The sequence below is a fragment of the Prosopis cineraria genome, unplaced genomic scaffold (assembly GCF_029017545.1).
Source record: "Prosopis cineraria cultivar Desert tree isolate PC_DT_omini unplaced genomic scaffold, ASM2901754v1 PC14, whole genome shotgun sequence".
Classification (NCBI taxonomy): domain Eukaryota; kingdom Viridiplantae; phylum Streptophyta; class Magnoliopsida; order Fabales; family Fabaceae; genus Prosopis; species Prosopis cineraria.
The window spans coordinates 24,196,299-24,219,041 of record NW_026555345.1 but is presented as its reverse complement, the minus strand read 5'-3'; the positions used below and the strand labels follow the sequence as shown (position 1 = coordinate 24,219,041).

General features: G+C 30.1%; 1 protein-coding gene across 1 annotated transcript; it reads right to left on the bottom strand.

Moving 5' to 3' along the window:
* Positions 1–954: 954 nt before the first annotated feature.
* Positions 955–2,961, bottom strand: LOC129293377 (F-box/kelch-repeat protein At1g67480). The gene is made up of 2 exons (XM_054931305.1): positions 2,287–2,961; positions 955–1,829 (listed from the first exon to the last, which is right to left on the bottom strand). Exons 1-2 carry the CDS (start codon positions 2,814–2,816, stop codon positions 1,202–1,204), a joined length of 1,158 nt encoding a protein of 385 aa, XP_054787280.1. The 5' UTR covers positions 2,817–2,961; the 3' UTR covers positions 955–1,201.
* Between the last annotated feature and the right edge of the window lie 19,782 nt (positions 2,962–22,743).

Below are 22,743 nucleotides of genomic sequence, written 5' to 3'. Positions count from 1 at the left end.
TGTTAATAAAAATTAACTTTAATTATTAATTTATCAAAAATATCAAAAAAATTACCGAAAATGATTAAGAAATTTTTTAATTCTTTTATGTAATTCTTTGATCATTTACTATAATTTTTTAATTCTTTTTTATAATTTTGATGTCCTTTTCTATTATTTTTTAAAAATTAATTTTTATTAACATCAAAATTAAAGTGTATTATTTTCAAAAGTTAAATAAAAATATTACACAAAAGTTAAGTTTAAGAGTCGCAGATGTTTTTGAACTTATAGTTTATGGCCTAATTTTTTTATTCACCCTTTTAAATAATTTGTGAATAACTACTTTAAATAATTTTAGTATTGATTTAGGTTATTTTTTGAATATTATAAATATAGAAGATTTTAAACACACATTTATTATGAGAAATAATATAAAGATGCTTTCTGAATTCTGAAGCTAGTTCAAATAACAAAAATGAGTTATTGGCACACAAAAAAATGATAAAAATGAGGTGAGATGTGGTTAGAAACCTACGAATTTAAATAAAAGAAAAAAATATAAATATTTTTAAAAAATAATGGCACTAATTTTTCATTATAAAAAAATCATTTTATTTTATTTTATTGACAATACTCCTATGAAGTGTTTAGTTTTAAAAGTATAATAATTGCAATATAATTATGCAAAGCTAGATGTAACGAATTGATTCAGACCATTTTGCAGGACCAAAAAAACAGGGGAATGCTACCATTCAAAAAAAGTCAAATGCAGCTTTTAACTTTTTTTTTTCTTTTAGCCAGGAGATCAATACATGATATTAAATTGATCATGAACAAGACAGCTCAAATCAAATCGCCATCCCATTGAAACTCATCTAATCTAATCTAATTATATACCTAAACCATGGAAATTAGTTAATTGAGCATCATCATCACCACCAAGTACCAAAAAAATAAAGCTTCATCTGGGAATATCACGAACAAGGCAAGCGTCTAATCATAATCTGAAAAGTACAGATCAAACAGTCATTGATGAGAAACATATCGACTAAAATAACCCCCCACACATGCCAAAGACATCAAGAGGGAGCGATGATACATGCAGAGAAATATATGAAATCTAGAGTCTAAACCGAGAAACCCTCACTCCCTTCGTTCATATCAGTAAAACGAAGAAAGCAGAACTCTAGTTTCCAACTCCTCCATCAAGTCTTCCATTTCATGCCCTGATTGTTACACTGCACAAGCACAAACCAGACGGTCTTATCTCAGAAGTCTGCCATTCTGATCCTGGGGCTGCAGATGGATCATATAACAGAGTTCTGTATCCAGGATCGGCCTCCAGTGAGAACAGCAACAGCTTCTCATCCAGTATCCCGAATCGAAATCCAATACTTGAGCTCCCGGGCAATGGGACTGGCACCATCTTCCATGAATTATCCTCTGGATTGAATATTGCTAACTTCCTTTGGTTCTTCCACTCCATGCAGAACAGCTTCTTCCCCAGTACTGCATGTGCCGTGACCATCACGCAACCATTCTTCATCTCACACCAGCTGTGCTTTTCAGGGTTATAGACATCCACAAACTTGGAGTTGCCAATTGTGAAGCTTGACCTTCCACCCATCACATACAGCTTTCCCTCAAATCCACATGCGAAGCAACCCCATCTCGGGCGACGAAGGCTCTCAATCAGTGTCCATTTTGAAGCATCAGGATCATACACCTCAGCACTGGAGAGACTTTCTCCATCCGCTCCGTAGCCTCCAACAGCATAAACCAAGCCATTGACTTCAGCACAAGCAAAGTCATACCTAGCCACGTTCATGTCTGGCAATGTGCCCCAACTGCAATTGTCATTGCAAACTTTACCATTGTACGGTGCGAACAATTATCTTCTTCCTAATAATAGATTTATAATCTAAGGAAACAAATCAGGAAAATGTTCGTGAACAAAATGTTCTCCCATTTTATGTGGCGGTGATCTAGGAAATAGGTTGTATGCTAACAAAAAGACATCCTGATACATAGCTTAACATGTATCTCCTTGGAAATTCATTTGATTTTCAATAATTTCACTAATATACCTTGAGGGAAGTTTCAGGCAGACATCGAAACGTTTAGAGTTAAATTTGCGAGTTGCCTGAATATATAAAACAGTCAAGAGATCCAATCCCTCGGGAACAATGATAACCCCAATTGCCAAAATTGAAAGCTTAAAAAGAATCAACCGAACTCTCCATGAAAGGGTTATCCAAACTTATTTCATTCAACTTAGTTCTTTACTATAGCAGAAGAACATACCTGTTGAGGCAAGAATCATACTGGTGAACCTCTGCTGAGGCAGAGCCAGTTCCATCAACCAATGAATAGCCGGCCATAACAAGAAGCTTTCCATCAAGAACCACCACACCAAACCCGGCCTTTACTGGACCAGGCATTGGTGGAAGAGAACGGTGTTTCTGGCCAAGACAATCCAGAACCTCCCAATGGCTTTCCCCTCCTTCACTATCCGTAGTTAAGATATAAAGCCATTCCTCAAGCACGCCAGCCAACTTCCTCACAGTGATAAATTCTTTGCTCTGAATAAACGACCTCCATCTCTTACAGACACCGCCCATAGCTGGGAAGTTGGCACGTGGCACAAGTGCAAGGCAATGCTTTGCCACATCATCAGGTAGCCCAGGTAGAATGGGACTATCCTCTTCATCAAGAACCTCAGAAGTCAAATATTGATTGCTCTTTGAAAGATTTGGTGTATCCTGACTGATTAAATTGGTGAAACACATATTTGACTCTGTAAATCTCTTCTTTCCAGTACCAAAATCAGGCATTATCAGTAGCAAATATCATATACTTAAAGAATTCAGAGCACTTTTGTATTTGACCAATCAACCAAATATTGTTGGCAAGATACTTATTGTGATTCATGCAACTAAATAAATTCGTGATATCCTTCACCAATAGGGATTCTACAAGACCAAGGCATAAAAGATGTTGCAGGACGAATCACTTGAGCAGTATGAGCTGATGATTTTCTGTGCGTTGTCCAGTCTGACTCAAATTCCATAACAGAGATTCTGCTCCTACAATAATTCTTCTCAATTGTTTTGTGCCAATTTGATCTTAAGCCACTGGAGTTGTATCTTCCCTCACACATTGCCCGGATATCTATTAATTACAGGAAAAAAGTTAATACATTTAAAATTAAATATACAAATTAATCAATGATCAATTCATCGATAAAATTATGAAGGCATTAAGTCATCAATAGTCAATACAAAGTCATACCAGAGTAGGCCATAGAACTTAGCAAGACTCAGCCACCTGTAACTTCCATTTTTCTCAAGTCCGTATGGGCTGAATGGATCAAATAGGGGGAGTCAGCTTAAGAGTAAGTAAAATTTCCGTGAAAACATGCCAAGTAAACGTGGAAACTTAATAGCAAACAGGCTTAATCTGCAAGGTTGAATAAACTTATACAATCATCACCATCTCAAAATGGCCCATTAAATGTATATAAACACCAGAGCAAACAGTGAAAAGTAAAACCTGCACTCTGTTTCATTGACTTCAAATCAAAGGTGATTTTCTTTTTTTTAGATAACTGACAAATAAACTCGGAAGTGACTTCACAAGCATTCCTTACACATTGAGGAACCAAAGTAGGGAATTTTCATTCAACAAAACCTATCTCTAGTACTTCCAAAAAGAAGTCAAAAATGCAATAAGGTATTTTTCCTTTGTGTGTGTGTGTGTGTGTGTTTAATTTTGGGTTTAGAATTTGTCTCTCTCCAAAAAAAAAAAAAAAAAAACAGGTGGAACAAAGCATATCACATCCAAAGCATATCACAAGAGGGATAACTAAACATGGAATGGATGAGAAAAACAAGACTCATGCGATGTGAATGGAAAATAAACTAGATCTTGTTTGCTGTATGAAGCCTTAAAATCGCCATAACATGAATATGAGGCATACACTATCTTCTGCAAACAAGCACAGAAGTTCAGGTAACAACCAGGTCTGGAAGTAATACAATGCTGAAATAATTTGGATGTGTTTGTAGATAAGTAAGTTCGGCAAAAGAGTCGCATGAAAATTAGGGAATACACGTCACTCCTAAAGGAAAAACAGATTAACACATCGACCAGCTCAGAAGAATAGAACATTACAGCCATAAGGATACACCAAGGGTCTAATAAAAGATCAATAAAACATGAATCTCAGATTTGAATGGGAAGCACGTTCCCCAATTCCCATATGAGAAGAAAACACATCATAAATGGAAGCCTTTATCGTTCTCTACAGAAAGGCAAATCCTCCGTATGGCCACCACTCCAACAATTAACACGGCTCAAGTGCCTATAGGATCTACGAAGCGCAAAACAAAAGAACTAACAGAGTAATGGATCATAAAAGAGCAAAGAAAACAACGAAACTAAAATAAATCTGATTCGGATAATGATTAAGAAACAAATCGCGAGCTATGAGGAAATGCTTGTAGATCATTAATAACAGAACTAGAATAGCAATTAACAAACCAAGAGGCCAAAAGGAACAAAAGAAAGACAAGAAAAGGAAAAGAAACTTACAGGAGAAAGAAACAGCTGAATCAAGAGTGAATTCTCGAATGCGATAATTTAGCGAACAAGCACAATGGATAGAATATCGGTGCAAGAGGGGAAAGGGGGAATTTATAGGATTAGGACCCGAATCAGTAGGAGAGGATAAAAATGACACAGCCTAAACACGTCAAAACGAGATAAGCAAAAAATATCATTGTGTTTGTAGATGGAAATATATTTAAAATTTTGCATCTTTTTTTAATTCTCGTGTCAGATTGTGATATTATAAATTAATCAATTTTTTAAAATTTATCAATATTCTGAATTCTAAAGAGTCCGGTCAATCTGGTCGGAGGGATGGACGGTGTAGTTGTGTTTCGCTGTGATGTTGGTGGGCATCCACCACTCTCTATCCATCTCTAATATTGCCATTCAGCTTTTTGCTTGCAATCATGCTGCTCGGACAAGCCAAATCAACTTTTCCTTATTTTAGCGAAAATCTCAGTACTTTTTAATTAATCATGAGACTCATGACATTAATAGATAATTGAAATAATTTATTAAGGTTAAAACTTTTCATAATTAAGACCCGTGAAGCTCGTTGAAAATTTAACCACGGTGGAATCTTCATTCACCCCTAGGACTTTTTTTAGCAGAATAACCGGCTCGACGGAGACTGAAAAAGCCGACATTGTATGTTGACTGGTTTGTGTATGTATCAACAGTAAATTGACTAATGCTGCTACCGAATTACCAGAATACAGCTATAAGTAATTAATATTCATTAATTAACAGTCAATAATCAACTTCCCCAAACGGGAACGCGAGGAATCCTTATCCTCAGTAGTTATTACACCTCAGCCAAATGTGTGAGGATGTGACTCTCTGATTTTTCTTCTTTTCTTTTCCCCCTTTTTTGGACGGTTATCTCTCCATCCTTCCTTTTTTTTTTTTTAATTGAGTCTCTTCATCGTTTTCCTTGGATGATTTCATCATTTTTTAATATATATTATCTTTTTTTTTAACAGAGGAAGTAATAATTTTAGACAAAATAAAAAACGTTAATTAAAAATAGGTGGAAAATTCAAGAAATATTGAGTGCCTTTGGCTGTCCTCAGTTATGATTGGAACTCATGTAGTCGATTTAAAGTAACATATTTGACTTTGATTAAACAAAACCAAAAATAATTTTCCATATTTGTGGGTGGCGGGCTCTACTCAAGTCTCAATCCCATATCGCAAAGAATCAAATGAGATTATTGGCCGAAAAAAAAATAGATCATGACATTTTTCTTGCATTAGTGAGATAAATAAAAAAATAATTATATTTTAATTTCTTTGTAATAAATTATAAAAAAATTTGAAAAAAATTTCACATACTGATAAATCTTATTAAATCTACTTAATAATTTTATTTTTTAAAAAAAATAAAAATATGAACTTGTAAAAATGCTCTTCATTTAATATATTAAAGAAAAGAGAGAAACACACAGAAAATAGAAAAAAAATAATATTAAAATAAGTATATTTAATGAAATTTTAATATTTTCAAAATATTTTATATTTTGTGACATTAAAATTATTCTGAAAATATTTTATATTTTAAGACAAATTGAGTTATCTCATGATGGACTACGAGTGGCAGAAGTAAGGAATCTTTTCCGAGATTTATTGGCTGTGATGAAAATAAGACGCGCCAGTTAAAGAGAACCAGTGACTGAAGATTCCCAGAGGGTCTTCCAATTTTTCTGCGGATTTTGAAAAACCGGAGCCATTGTCGATCCTTTAGCAAGCTGATCCAGATCTAGTAGCGACCAGCCAGCGCCAGTGCACCACATTCTGAGTTTTGGGTTTCATCGAAGTTTAATTTCCATCACTCATGTCCTTGGTGTGGCTCAATAATCAGCCAGCTTCTAGAAAATTTGGAAATAAATTATTTTAGTCTCTGATTAATTTTGTCAAAAAATTCATATAAATATTTTTAATATAAAATATAAATTATAGATACCTCCCGTAAATTGACAGGATTGTAAGTTTTAAATTTTGAAAACTTAAATAGATCTCTTGATGTTAATTTCTTGATGTTTTAAAATTACAAAATATTCATTCTGTTTTAAGAGGCATTTATGATATGTTTTATACAAAACATAATATTGTGTATGTGTGGTAATAAATTCCACAATATGTTTCTTCTGAATGAGATTTTGTTCAGATTTTAGGGATAAAAAAGCAAATATTTTTAATAAAATCTTAAAAGGTTTTTTTTAATCATGCACTGATGTCCTCTTGATAGAAACAGAGACATGATCCGATATCAAATATAGATGTATTTTTTAAGTAGTTAAATATTTAAAAATGTAAGAATTTTTTAATCTTTTAAAATGTAATCATTATTTTTTTAAAAAAAGCGTTCATATTAATAGTAATTTTATATTTATTATAGAATATTTAATAAGAATAAATATGAAAAGATAAAGTTAGTTTAAAAGTAGGTAACTACTTTATTGAGAATTGAGATTCGATTAAAAATGCCTTACATTTTTTAACAGAGTATCTCTCGATAAAAATTCAAACTTTGATTCATCATGTTATAAAAATATTATTCATTTTGCTAGACTCAATCCCCATTAATAAAATTTTGAGAGGTTTTATAACCAAAAAAAACAGAGAGGTCTACTATTTTTAGAAATAAAGTAAATACGTGTATTATTCAAAAATTAAATACATAATTTACTCAAAACGAGACACATGTATATATAAAAATATACTACTGTATCGAGCACCTGACACTGAAATATATCCTCCCTCCATTTCAAAACATGAGGGTTTTAAGATTTTAACACAGAGATTAATAATTAATAAATATAATGAATACCTTTAAAATATTGATCATATTATTAAATTTAATCTTTATTTAATAAAATAAACATTTCCGTGTTACTCACATGAATAATGTTATAACTAGAAAAAAAAAATGTTGTATTGAACTTTTAAAAGTTAAAACAATGAATAAAACGAAAACAAAAATATTCTTTCAACGTATTTATTTTTTTTAATCATTAAGACTTAGGGGTCGCCGCGGACAATAAAAAGTATTTCTTTTGAAATATTGATGGTACTTGATTGATAGGCTTTTTTTTTTTTTTTTGAATTAAGTTGTTACACGCGCACGCATATATAAAGCTGAGATTTGAACATTCAGTTACTTACAGTGACGGACCAGAAAAATTTATTAGAGGGGCAAAATTTATACTAAATATAAATATTAATGATTGTGAAGAAAATATAATTCTAAATATTAATAAAAATAATATATAAATAAAATATATGATAATTTTAAAAATATATATTAATGTCATTTGCATTACAAAATTATTTTTGTAATAAATATAAGAGAAAGCAATTTTTTTAAATATGTATGTTTCATATAATTTTAAAGAGAGTGTGGGCCAATTAATTGTTTATGAGGGACAATTATAATTTTAAAGGGAGGGCAAGTGTAGTTTTAAGTAAAGCTTAGGTAAAATTTTTATTTTTCTAGTGGGGGCAATTGCCCCCTCTATGCTTAATATGGATACATCCCTAATTACTTATTTACTCCCTCTAAATCATGACATATGACATCTTTTAAAAACCTTACTTAATCCAAGATATATGATACTTAATAACTTTTATAATTGTTTTTTAATTATATCCTTGCTTTATTTATTATTTTTTAAAATGATACATTAAAATTTTAATTATAATTATTAAAATACTTATATAGAGTGTTTATTGAGAATAAAAATAAAAAAATGTAAATTTTTTTAAGAAATAATTAACATTTTTCATAAATCATAAATTAATTAATAATGTTTTATATTTTCATCCGGTGGGAGCAAGTGAAAAAAACTTCTGCTGCCCGTACGAGTTTTAATCAACCCAGCGTATCTATGTTATGGAAACCAGGGAGAAGCACCGTTATGTTGGGGACTTGGGGTGGCCGGGTGGGGTTGTTGAGATGAGGCACGTCGTGGTAGTTGGATCACAGTTTCAACTTTCAAGTCGCAGGCGTCTAGTGGGCGACATATAGCCATCTACATTGTTCAAGCACTGGGACCCACGCGCCTTGCTGTGCGTGCGTTAATGGACACAGGATGTGGGTGGTGTGGCCGTGCGGCTGGCCCGGAGTTTCAGCACTTTTGTCGTAGTTTTTTTTTTTTTTCCCACGACAGGTTTTATTTTCCCGAGGAAACGAAATTTTAAAGTTATCTTATTTTAAAATTTAATATTAATCAAACAAGTTTTTAAAGTTTTAAAATCATACACAATTAATTTTTATAATATCATTTCACTTTCAAACCATAAAAACTAATTCTGTATAACCATAAAATGATAAATATTTAATTTTAAAAATTAAATTAATAATTGAGGCAAATTAAAGAGATTAAAAATTTTACTATCCTTTCTTTTCAATACTCATATTTTTACCTTTTTTCAATACTTAATTAACTTTGAAACTATTTAATCTGCGCAGTAATTTATAAGGCTCTACCTCAATTCCCATCCAACGTGTCAAATTGGCCCAAAAAATCAAGGTTGGGAAAAACATGGAATCAAGATCAAGCTTCGCCTCCATCGACCCACCTGGGGCCTATGTTTATTTTAAATCACTTTGGTTCAATAACTTTAAATCTTTATTAATTTTATAGGATTTTTCTTAAATGCATCATATGTATGAGAAACAAAGTGGCTTTACGACTATAATTAAACTTTTTAACTATCCAATCTCTCAATTTTATTTACAATTTTGTAATCATACTTTTATTACTAAATAAAATTAATTTATTATTTATTTAAATATTTTTTTCCTTCTTCAATAGTATGACCAAACCCTATCTCGCGTATCGGCTTATCCGGTCTCGGCTTGAGCACGTAAAGAGTAGCCACCGAGCTGGTTCTTATGCACTCCAACTTAACTTTAATTCTGCAATTTTCATTTGAATACTTTATGTGTTTAAAAATATAATATATTTTTAATTAAATTTTATTTTTTAATAAAATAATTATTTATTTTTAAATTAATTTTATCTTTTTTACATTTACTTCTATTAAATACCCTATAATAAACATAAAGTTATTTATCAATAGGGATACTTTTTTAAAAAAAATAATAATTACATCTCGAAAGACTAAAAATACTTTACATTTTTTAACATTCAACTCCTCAAAAAATGTCTTATATTTTTAAATGAAGGGAATATTTTAAATAAAAAAATCAAAGGCAAGTGCTGAAACAATCAGATATGAATATTGAAAAAATTTAAATATAATATAAAAAATTAAAAAGGTTCTAAAATATATATATAATATAAAAAATTAAAACTGCACCAAAAAAATAAAAATATAAATGCTGAAAAAGGCAACTTACAAAAATTAATTTTAACTAAAAAACCTGGTCCTTTTTTTTAAAACAAATTAAACTTTATGGTTTCTTATTTGCAAATGTTTCTAGATGGTCTTCTAACGTCATTTTCCTGATTTTTCATTAAAAATTATATCTAAACTCTTGACTCTTTATTTACATTTTTTTTAAAACAAAAATCTTTTAAAAAGTTGAGTTTTGAAAACTTTCCAAAACAAGGACTAAAGTTGTCAAACTTTTCAGAACTAAACTTGTTATGAAAATGCAAATTTGAGTCATTAATTTGAATAGTAAAAAGTTATTTGTATTAATAAATATTCACTAAAATATATAATTAAATAATTAAAATATAAAATATGATCATATAATTTAATTTTAATATGTTTCAAATATAATTAATTAAAATTAAACCCATCTGCATAGATAGATAATCATACTTGACATTGAAATTTTTAAATAAGGAAACTTATTTTTAGTATTTTTGGTTTTTTTATTAATATTAGTTTTTCATTTTTTTTAGTTTTATTTTGTTTTTTTATACTAGATCTTACCACTTCTATGAACCTTAGTTCTGCATAATATATATATTTAACTTGCTTAGCTTAATAAAAAGTTGATGAGTATAATCAGATTGTATCTAGTGCGAGTTTATAATAAGTTGATATGATTTTATAAGCTATAAATTTAAAAACATTAAACTCAGAGAATTAACCTCACAAATTTAATCAAGCTTACATTTAATTAGAGTTTGTGATGAATTAATATGACTTTGTGAGCTGAAAATTTAAAAACAATAAACTTATAATTAGATAATTAATTTTGTGAGTTTAATAGAATTTATATTTAATTTGAGTTTATAAATGAGTTGACGTAATTTTATAAAATATATATATAAAAATAATAAGCTCAACAAATAAATAAATAGCATTTACTTGTGCAGGAGAAGTGATTGTTCTTGTTTTGCTTTGATGGGTGGGATTGTTTAATTGAAGAAGTCCACAGATAGTATGCTCAAGGCATGGAGAAAAGTAGCAAGTGCTTGTAGAAAGCGATCCACGGGGTGGTGGTTCATCCATTGGATAAGATTGAGACGGCTCAAGAATCTTCTTACACGCATTTGAAAGAGCCCAAAAAAATTATATAGTGGAATGTCTTTTCTTTTTAGGTACGAGATAATCAATATCAATTTGATCGATATTAATAAATAATTAATATAAAACACATAAAAATCATATTCTATCAATAACTTAAGCAGATTAAGATTAAGAATCCTCTCAACTACTGCTAGCAATCTTTTTTATTCGTTCTATATTTCAAAACATTTCTTCAGAAATCATACAAAGGGTTTTCAACATTTAATATTTGTCTACATATTTTAATATGATTTAAACAGCCAAAACTCTTGTGGCTCATTGACGTTATGCTTTATCTCTTGTGGTGCAGTTTATGGGGTTTGATCTTGCCAGCAAGCAGTTTTGCTTGCCCCCACTAAAAAAATAAGATTTAAATTTATAAATATTTTTGAAAACTTTTAAATTATTATCTCTCATGCATAAAAAAAACTCTTTTATATAGACACTTTTAATGAAAATTAAAATGGACTATATTGCTTTTTTAGATAAAAAGCTATATTGACTTTTAATTTGATCATATCAATTTCAATAATCAATATAAAATACATATAAAAATGTAGTCGTTACATGGTTCACTAGGCATCAAGAATATGATTTTGATTAAACTTGATATTTATCTTGTTTAATGAGATTGTATTTGATGTCTTATTTTTTAATATGTTCTAATTTATTTTTGGTCTATAAACATATAATCATATACTGTAGTCTGTAGAAATATTTTTTTTAAATGAAAATTATTTGATTGCCATTATTAGACTGTTCATTTAATTGAAAAAAATCATTATTAATTGTCCCTGTCTTATTCTTATATTAAAAATCAAAGTCATTTTACAAAAAATGGAACTAGTTTTATTTATTATCACAGTTTTATAAACCATTGAATTGATTGATTATTCTGGTAATTAAGTTTTATGATAACAAAGAATGTCAATACATTTTTTATGATAAAGTAGAACATCAACAGTTTTTTGTTATATTAAGATAATATGAATTCTTAACATTTACTCATATCCTATCCAATCCTTATAAATTAAAATATACATTTTAAATTATCACCAATCATTTTGGGGAAATACTTTTCCCGGGGAAAAAATAGGTCAAGTCAAATTTTCAGCTTAAAAATCTACTAACAACTAAGAACGCTGGAAGGTCGATTTTGACGGTGTGCGAGCATTAATTAACAATTGGACGGCGCAGAGATAATGAGTTGATCGCCAGTGTGCTTTGATGATGATCTTGCCTTTCATTTGAACAGACAAGATTTAGATAAATCAAATATCACATCCTAATATATTCATTAGAAAAAGATATATTCTGTTCGAACTTTGATATAGGATAGAGTTTAAAAGTGTCTTTTTTCAATATAAGGTGTATTAGATATGAGGAAAGAAGTCTCGCATTTAGAAGGTAAAAAATAAATTAAAAATATATAAAATTTTAAATATGTCGAATCAAATAGTTTAATTATTTTGATAAAATAGATTATATTCAAATATACTTAATATAAAGAGTCTAATATTGTATCATGAGTTATTTGATAGGAAAAAAATTGAGAAAAAAAAAATGAAAGATGAAAAAACAATATATTAAAAAAAAGAAATTGAATAGATTTGAAATCTTTGAAATCAAAAAGAGTACAAATTCAAACAAAAAGAAGAAAAACATGAAAAAAAAATGAGAGAAAAAAAAAGAAAAATAATAGAGGAAATACTAGAGAAAAAAAGAAGTCTCATGTGTAGAAGATAGAAAGTAAATTAAAAATATATAAAACTTATTGTGTTTCTAACTAAATGGGTTAAACCATTTTTTGAAATAGACTATCCTAAAAAATATGTAATATAAGCAGTTTATTCTCTCTATCCTTATATATAAAATATTTTAAATTGAATCTCGCATATAAATTAAAGTTTGTCTTTTTAGTTGAAATCACATTAAATTAAAATAATTTTTTAATTTTGCCTCTAATAATGTCAATTAGTATCATGATGGTAGTGGGTAAAATACACAATAAATATATTTTTTCTTTTTTCAAGACAAAGGCAGAATTATTTAATTACTCAAAAATATTATGATATTTTTTTTTGGACAACATTATAACAACTCTTATATTTAAGGATAAAATAAGTTTCTAAAAAATATTCTATATATATGAATAGAGGGAGTAACATTTAAGCCATTTGACTAGACACACTCTAACTTTTAAATATTCTTAATTTATCTTGTATCTTCTAGATGTGAGACTTTTTTTCTTTATCTCTATTGAGGTGAAGTTAGAGTAGTTATTTTTTTTTTAATTTTATCCCTTATTTATTTTTTTCATTTGAATTCTTAGAAAGTAATTTATTATAATTATTAATTACAAATAAAAGTAAAATTAGAAAGCTTCATTTTTTTTTAATTTTAAGATTATAACTAACATTTTTTAATAAGTGTAAATAGTTAACATCACCTTATATTAAGGATTAGAATAACATTAAAAAAAACGTCTTAGAATGATTCAAGACAACTATTCGACAAGTTGTTTAGATAGTTTAGTATTTGTTTTCTCATGAATGATGTCTTTGACTTTTCTTTTTCGGCCAACAATGAGATACTCTTTTCGATCCAAAATTTTATTCTCATGAAAACAAACATCATCTTTTCTTTTTACCTTTAGTCTCTGTTTATGATGAATGAAAATAAGGTTATTAATTTACAATAAATATAAGAGCAAGTTAATAAATACAATGGGTAAATATTTTGTTTACAAATAAAGTTATTTATAATTTAGACCAATATTAATTAAAAAAAAATACTGCTTATGTTTTAGACGAGAAAGGGAGTATATAGAAAAAGAACGAGACCATTTCAAGAAAAAGCAAACTGACAAGGTTGGCCCAAAAAATAAATACTTGCCTCCAGAGCTCCATGGAAACTAAGGGACGGATGTTTAGTGATCCGAAGTTCCGAACGATAGAGCACTTCACTCAACAGACACATTTGCAAACTATTTCGCGACAGCAATTGAGTTCTTTATGGGATTTACCTGAAAATACAACACTTCATAGAGTCAAGAATATTGATAAAAATAAAAATAACGATTAAAAACCATATAAAGACATTAACAACAATTAAAAATCTCAAAATATTGAAATATCATAAAAAGACGATGATATTTATTTACAACTAAAATATTTTTAATTATTAAAATAATCAATAAAAGGTTATTCACAAATTAAAAGAAAGTTAGTTGTAAATTCAAGGAAAATTAACTGTAAATATATGGAAAGTAAATTGTGAATATATAGATAATTTCATGAATATATATATATATATATATATATTATTACTTATGAATTTAAAAATAATTACTTGTCAATTTTTAAAACGTTATTTATAAATTTAGAGAAAATAAGTTGTCAATGGATATTCAGAAATACTAATGGATCCTTACATCATTTATTGGTAATTAAGATTATCCATATCCATTTACAACTAAAGTTCCATATATTCACAACTAGCACTCATTAACTTCATAATTAATTGTCCCTCAATAACAAGTCATATATAAATTCATGAGACTATTTATTAATTCATACTCCCTTAGTTTAAAAATATAAAATATTTTTTTAGGAGTTGAATGTTAAGGCATTTTTAATCTTTTAATGTGTAATCATTACTTTTTTTTTAAGTGCCTCTTATTGACAAATAATTTTATATTTATTGTATGGTATTTAATAAGGATAAATATAAAAAGATATGATAGTTTAAAAGCAAGTAGTTACTTTATGTAGGATTGATATTAGGTTTAAAAATATTTTAAATTTTTAAACGGAGGGAGTAATTAAATTTTCATATACTAGTGACTTTTTTAAAAGTCACAAATAACTATCCTTAAATTCATGAGTGATGATATATAAGTTTATAAAATTATCTACCAATTTATAATAGATTTTTTCTTGATTTATAAATAACATTACTTAAGTTCACAATTAACTTTATTTAAATTCATGAGTTATATTTTAATCATTGTTTACTTTTTTTAATTTCAAATAAAGACGAAGATCCTTCCATAATATATCAATAATTTGATATTTTTAATTATCATTAATATTTTAACAAATTCTTTAATTGTCATTTTCCAAATGATCTCCGCGGTGTGCCCTGCAGTCCCACTTGGTGGCTGGTGCAATCAAAAGGACCATCACTCAAGTCAAAGTTCACAATGATGTTCTGTTTGTGGGTCGAACCTGGGATTCACCCTTCCCAAAGTGATTATCGCCAAAAAAAAAAAGACATCTTACAAATAAAAACGAGGAACTCCAAATTAATCTTGTCAAATTCACATTTAAATCACGAGTGTGTGATTTAATTCAGATCACTGATTTAAAATAATCAAGGCAGCACATACTCCAATTAAAGAGAAGAGGCTTTCACGATGGAAGAGACCAGTTATAACCTAAGATAAACATTCATTTCAAGTCTTATGAGTTAAACAAGATGTCACGGAGAGAAAGAGACATGTTTACATTTTGTATTGTTGACAATACTTGATACAAATTAATCAAGATCTAATGTAACTTTTAAAGCTTATTTGGTATGTACTTTAGTTGCGTAGATGTATGGGCATGGTTGATTACTAAATGTTAATACTTATGTGAGAATTTAAATTTTAGTTTGTTACGTTATAAAAGACTAACATTTTTTTACTAAATTCAACTTCCTTTATAAAAAGTGTTTTGTACTAAAATACATATTCAATATAACACTATTACAAAATATAGTATCTATGTCCCCTATCTATGTTGATTGGTTCAAAACCAACATGGATCAAATATATAATGGTTGACATATAAATAAAAGAGTTAAGGATTATTTTTATCTTCAACTTTACTTGAAAGATCACCGAGCACCTTACATTCAATTATAAGTCAATTTTTTCTCTTAACATTAGAATTTTGGGCTAATAGGGTTAAAAGATCCATTAATAGGGCGCTCATTTTGTTGATTTGTGTTTTTAAATTTTTTAATAATAAAATATAATATTAGGACCCACTCTATTTTTTAAAAAACTTGTCTTTCTCTTCTCTCTCCATCTCCTCCACACTTTTCTCCCTATCCTCTTTCCATCTGCCTGTAACATCTCAGAATTTTAATTAGGAGTATTAGACATAGTAAGAGTTAATAAATAGCAATGTGATACAAGATTTGGGATTTAAGAGTGAATTTGAAGGAGAATTTTGGATTTCTGTCCATGTTCGCCATCGGAAGTAACGCAACAACTAGTAACTACATGCAAACAAGCATCTCTGAAAGAGGGGTGTGGTCTTTGTTTGCTTCCGCCCACAGATGAGTCCTTTAGTAAGGGTGAGCAAAACCAAACCGAAACTGAAAATCAAATCAGATCGAATCAAATTTTTATTATTTGATTTGATCTATTTGATTTTTCAGTTCAATTTGATTTTTTATTTAAAAATATTTCGATTGATTGGTTCAGTTCGGTTAATAAAATTTAAAATTAAATAGACCGAACCGATCGAATTATGTATTACTTATTAATTTATAAATTATTTTATTTTATTATTTTAATTTATATTTAAATAAAAATATGAAAGTTGAAAAAAACCCTAACCCATAAGTCATAACCCACCTCACTACCTCAGTCTGGACAGAAGCAAACCGCAGCCTCACTCACCCTGACCCTGTCTCATCTCAAGTCTCAACCTCTCGGCTCTCAAACTCTCATCTCTCAGATCGCAACTCGCAAGTCGTCTCTCTTGCCGTCACATAGCCTCGCCGATCGCTCTCTCTTATCGCTCATCAGTCATCTCTCTCGAGGCTCAGGTCATCACAGATTCACAGCCTAACTCGATCGCTCTGTCTTAGCCTCTCAGACTCTCAACTCTCAGATCGCAAGTAGTCTCCCTCAAGCCGTCGTCGTTCGCATCTCTCGCATCTTGCCGTTCGCATCTCTCACATCTCAGGCTGATTATTCGCAGCTCAGATTTCCTATCTCTGTTCTGGCATCTCAGTCTCTCTCTCTCTTGCCCTTGCTGTCACTAAACTCATGGAGACACTGTCTGAAGGTGAGAGGCTGCTTAGATCTGTGAAACACAGAACCTTAAGCTCAAAGGACGATCTGCGTAAAGCATTTTAACAGGTTTTTTTCATCTTCCCTCGAAATGCAGCTCTTCCTCTCTCTCCCTTTGATTTGGTTGGTTCTTGTTGTCTTGATCTACCATGCCCAAGATCTAGTTGTTTCATAAGAGTTCTAATTGCTTCCTCTGTGAGTCCACACTATGAACTTTATGCTTGATTATGCATTGTTGAGGTTCTTTGAGATTCATGTCGTCATTAGTTGTGAAGTTCACTGTAGCTTGACAATGAGTTCTTCTTTGGTTCATCTTCCGTCTATGTCCCTACTTCTTTGCTCTTTTTTGTTTATGTGGTGTGTTCCTTTCAAGCCAAAATGCAACAAAGGAAAATGTTATTGGGAAGTTAATTGACTGCTTTTGCGTTCTTTGCTGAGTTGCTCTGTCTCTACTTTGTATTTATTTTTTTTGATTGCTATGCATTGTCACAGATGTCTTCTCAAGCTGAAGTTATGGCTACAAATCAAACTGAAGTTAATGAAGAAAACAAAGCCCTAATAGCATCAAGTGGAACTGAAGTAGTGAGTTCCTTGCAAAGGATGAAGAGGAAAGCCATGAGGCCAAGATCTGAGGTCTGGGATCATTTCACTAGATATGTGAATGAGCATAGGGAGACCAAAGGTAAGTGCAACTACTGTGAAAAAGAATTTTTTAGTGATCCTAAAAGAAATGGTACTACTGCACTAAAGAACCATATGACAATATGCAAGAAACGACCTGAACTAGAAGAGCCTAGGCAAACACATTTAAATTTTGGTATAGAAGATGATGCTATTGTTCTTGCTACTTGGAAATTTGATCAAGATGCTATTAGGAAAAGTTTGGCTGCTATGGTTATGACTGATGAATTGCCATTTAAATTTGTTGAGAGGATAGGATTTAAGAGGTTTATATCTCATGCTCAACCAAAATTTAAGATTCCTTTTAGATGGACTGTTGCTCGTGATTGTTTTCAACTTTACGTTGATGAAAAAATCAAATTCAAGGATTATTTGATCAATAGTAAATAAATGATTTGCCTCACTACTGACACTTGGACTTCAATTCAAAGAATCAACTATATGTGTATTACAGCCCATTTCATTGATGCTGATTGGAATTTGGTTAAAAGGATTTTAAATTTTGTTTCAATATCTAGTCACAAGGGGAGGGATATTGGAATGGAAATAGAGAAATGTTTGCTTGAATGGGAGATTGAAAGAGTGTTTACTATTACTGTGGATAATACCTCTACTAATGATGTTATTGTGTCTTACTTGAGAGAAAAAATTAATAATTGGGGCCATTCTGTTATGAGCTGTTGGTTTTTACATATGAGATGTGTTGCTCACATTATTAATTTGATTGTGGTTGATGGGTTGAAAGAAATAGGAACTTCTGTAAAGAAAGTAAGGGGGCTGTTCATTTTGTGAGGCAATCTCCACTTAGGATGAAAAAATTTAAAGAGAGTTGTGAAGATGAGAAAATCCCAAGTAAGCAATTGTTGTCTTTAGATGTCTCTACTAGGTGGAACTCCACCTATTTGATGTTGGAGACAGCTCAAAAGTTTGAGGCTGCCTTTAGGAGGTTTGAGGATAAGGACCCTTATTTTAGGATTGATCTTGAAAGTGGGGAGGAAGTGCCTAATGTTGAAGATTAGGCAAATGTAAGAAAGATGACAATGTTTCTAAGTCATTTCTATGAGTTGACTTTGCGTGTTTCTAGTTCTTCACTTGTCACATTTAATGAATTTTTCATGAGATTTATATGTTATTCCGCCTTTTGGATGAGTGGAGAAAATGTGATGATTTGGAGTTTTCTTCAATGGCTTATAAAATGAAAGAAAAATTTGATAAGTATTGGGGAGATCCTTTAAAAATCAATAAATTGATATTTGTGGCTGCTATTCTTGATCCTCAGTATAAGCTTGAGTGGGTGCAATATTCACTTGATAAGATGTATTCTAGTGAGGTTGGAAAGCAAGTTGGAGGGCAATTGAATGATTTGCTCATTTCTTTGTATAATGAATGCAAAGAGCATGTCTCTCCTTCAAAGCAAGTTGAAAAGGAGCAATCATTTAATTGCTACGAATCTAATGAAGATGATGACCTAGCTGTGAAAGTTAAAAAAATTCTTGAATATGAAAAGAAAAAATTCATGAGTGAAAGGCTTGGTGGGAGAACTAGTAGGACAGAAGTTGACAAGTATTTGGCTGAAGAAATTGAGATGGATAAGGATGATTTTAATATTTTAAGTTGGTGGAAGTTGAATGAGCCTAGATTTCCCATTCTCTCTCAATTGGCAAGGGATGTTTTGGCTGTCCCAATTTCTACTGTTGCTTCTGAGTCTACTTTTAGCACTGGAGGACGTGTGCTAGATTCATTTAGGAGCTCTTTAACTCCTAAAGTTGTGCAATCTCTTGTTTGTGGTCAAGACTGGCTTCGCCACTCACTTCCGATTCTAGTAAAAGAGAAGATAGATGATGCACAAAAGATTGAGAGAGGTGATTTATTATGTGTTATATTGTTTTAAATTTAATGTTGAGTTATTGGTTAAATGATATTAATATTAAATACTTTATTTATGTTTAGATCTTCAAAAAATTGCTATATAAGCGAATGTGGATGTACTATGAGCCTTTGTTCTTAATGACTTGAGGTAATTATTTATATGTTAGCTTTTTAATTTTTAAATTTAATGACTTGAGGTACTGTGGCTGTTTAATTTTAATATACTGTTATGTTTTAATTGTTATAGCTTGAGGCACTGTGGCTGTATATAGCTTTTTAATTGCTATACTATTATGTTTATTATTTGGTAGTTATGTAAGCTTTGTCGTCCAGTTCTTTTCATGATGATCTGTAAATAATTCTTTGCATCTTCCAATCATGACAGCAACAACACCTGAGGCTGAGGGATCACAATTTGATGCTCGTCAATATGACACCAAAATTAATGAATTGTAAGAACTATAATCTTGTTCCTTTAACAAGTTATAAGCATATTTAATCTAGATTTTGCTTATGATTTGCCTTTACATTAGGCAAATTATTGTAATTGAATACTCATAATCTCTACTTGATATTGGTAACTTCTTGATTTCAGACTTTCAGCTGATGGGCAGGATTTCTTGGCTTCTTATATGATTTTTACTTGTGTAATGTAGGTTGCAAGATGCTAGTGCTATGGTACTCCATTTATGAAGGTTGCTCATTTTATTTTGTTTTACTAATTTAGATATTTAATTATTGTAATGGTTTAATTTTAATATTTTGAAGACTTGTTGGTTTCTATGACTGGATGATATAGTACTGTGGTTGTTTAATTTTAATATTTGAAGTTATCTTCTTCTCTTTATCAATATTATATGGCACTTGACTGATAGGAATTCCCCATGTGGAATTAAACAGTGATGCGAGCTTTCTTTTTTTGGTTTCTTTCTTATTCATTTTTTTTGGTCAACTTTTGTTGGACCAAACAGTGATGTGAGCCTGAGGAAGGATTCTTTATATGGCAATTGGCTGGATTAAAAATTATGTTAGCAAGCACATGTTAAAATGGGCTTTATAACATTTGGGCTTTATGTCATATGGGTATAATTAAAATGGGCTCATATTGAAAACAAACGAATAAAAAAAAGCTCAATTTTGTAGTATTATTTTTAATATTTAAAAAAATGAGCCCAATTTCAAGTAGCCCAATATGAAATTAAAAAATCGAATTAACCGACTGAACCGAATTATCAAATTTTAGTTCGGTCCTTATTCAGTTTGATTGGTTTATTCGGTTTGATTCGGTTTTCATTTTTAGTGTTATTCGATCGATCGGTTCTGCATATTTTGAGACCGAACTGACCGATGCTCACCCCTATCCTTTAGTGAAGATGATCGTTCATGGTTGAAGATAGTGGGGGCATATATAGATAAGTGGCTTTGACTGCGAGCATTAAATATGGCATATACTCTAACAACAACAAAATTTGTTCAAATAGGGTCATTGACAGCACCACTAACAAAAGTATATACTCCATCTTAACCACGAAATTTGTCATTATTAACTAATTTATAATTTATGCAAAATGTTAATTGAAACTTTATTTTCCTAAAAATGTTAACATCTTTTCATTTATACCCTTGAGTTTTTTCAGTAACACTTGTATAGTCTTTATATATGGAACACATAAAGATAGGGAATAAAAAAACATGGGTATAAATGAAAAAAAAAACTTAAAATACACTCAATGTCTTATATTTTGGATTAAATGATACTTTTAGAAAATAATTTATATCATAGTTTAAAGAGATTATGTAATTTTATTCTATGATTGTTTATCTTATCTATATCTTATATTGATTATGACTTTATTTTATTTGATAATCAAAGCCAAAGCTACCCCAGCTCCCCACCAACCTCAAAATTGGAAGTGAGAAATTTCCTAGCCTAGCAATTATATGAGATACTGTAGTTGAGATGAACAAGGCATTCAGCATCCAAATGCCAGCAGGGATTGTGGGTGACCTGACGTATGACATCACTCTTGACTGGAAGAACCTCATAAAGTTCCTAAGAGCTAGACCAATCCCTAATTAAACTTGTCCTATTGTAAATGCACGCTCTCATTGTTCATGAAAATTGTTTACATTTATTTTTATATTAATATCACGATCTTATTGTAATGATAGAGCTTTCTCCAACCTAAGGTACTCATGGGGAACGAGGAATAAGTGTGGATTCATGTGCCTAGAGACGGTGCAAAGGGAATTTAACATTGTAGATGGCAGATAGTTTTATGTCATTGGTACTATACTAAAAACAAAACTGCCATGTTATTGAGCATATATTATGAAAGAGTAAGTAGCTTTTAATTTTATATATCTAATTTAATTTAATTTAATTAGTTTAATTGATATAGTTTCATACCTTTTACCCCTATATATGCTGCAGTTATCATTGGATTTTGGCTTTCGTAAGCCATGCAGATAATATTGTTTTTTTGGTTTTTCGTTCAAAAAAAATATATTGTTTTTTTGGTTTGATTCATTGGGTCTTCAGCCCATTGCCGATTTAAAAAAAAAAAAATTTGAAGTGTAAGTTTATTAGTTGATACAATTTTTGGCTTATGTACTATAATTGCTATAATATCAACCTTACTTTATTGTGCATTTCATGATAGGGAGGTCTCAACATACTACATGATGGGAGGGTACAAAAGCAAGAGTATTAAACCAAAATGGTCACGCCCAAAGGTAAGCATGGTTTGAACTTTTTCATTTTGCATCCACTTTAAATTTAAATTTGTTCATGTGTTCATTCTTTTATTTGTTTTTTTAATTAATAGTATCACATTCAACAGGGCAAAGTATGAGTACGATTACTATATTATCTATTACATGTATGATATCTTTTTCATTGAAAAATTTGATCAAGTAATTTGTTCTTTCACATTGGTTAGTTTAATAATTATTTTTCATTACTATACTTGCACTTGCAAAATTTTGAAGATCTAGATAGATTCAGCAATGATGAAATTGATGTGGTACATGATTAC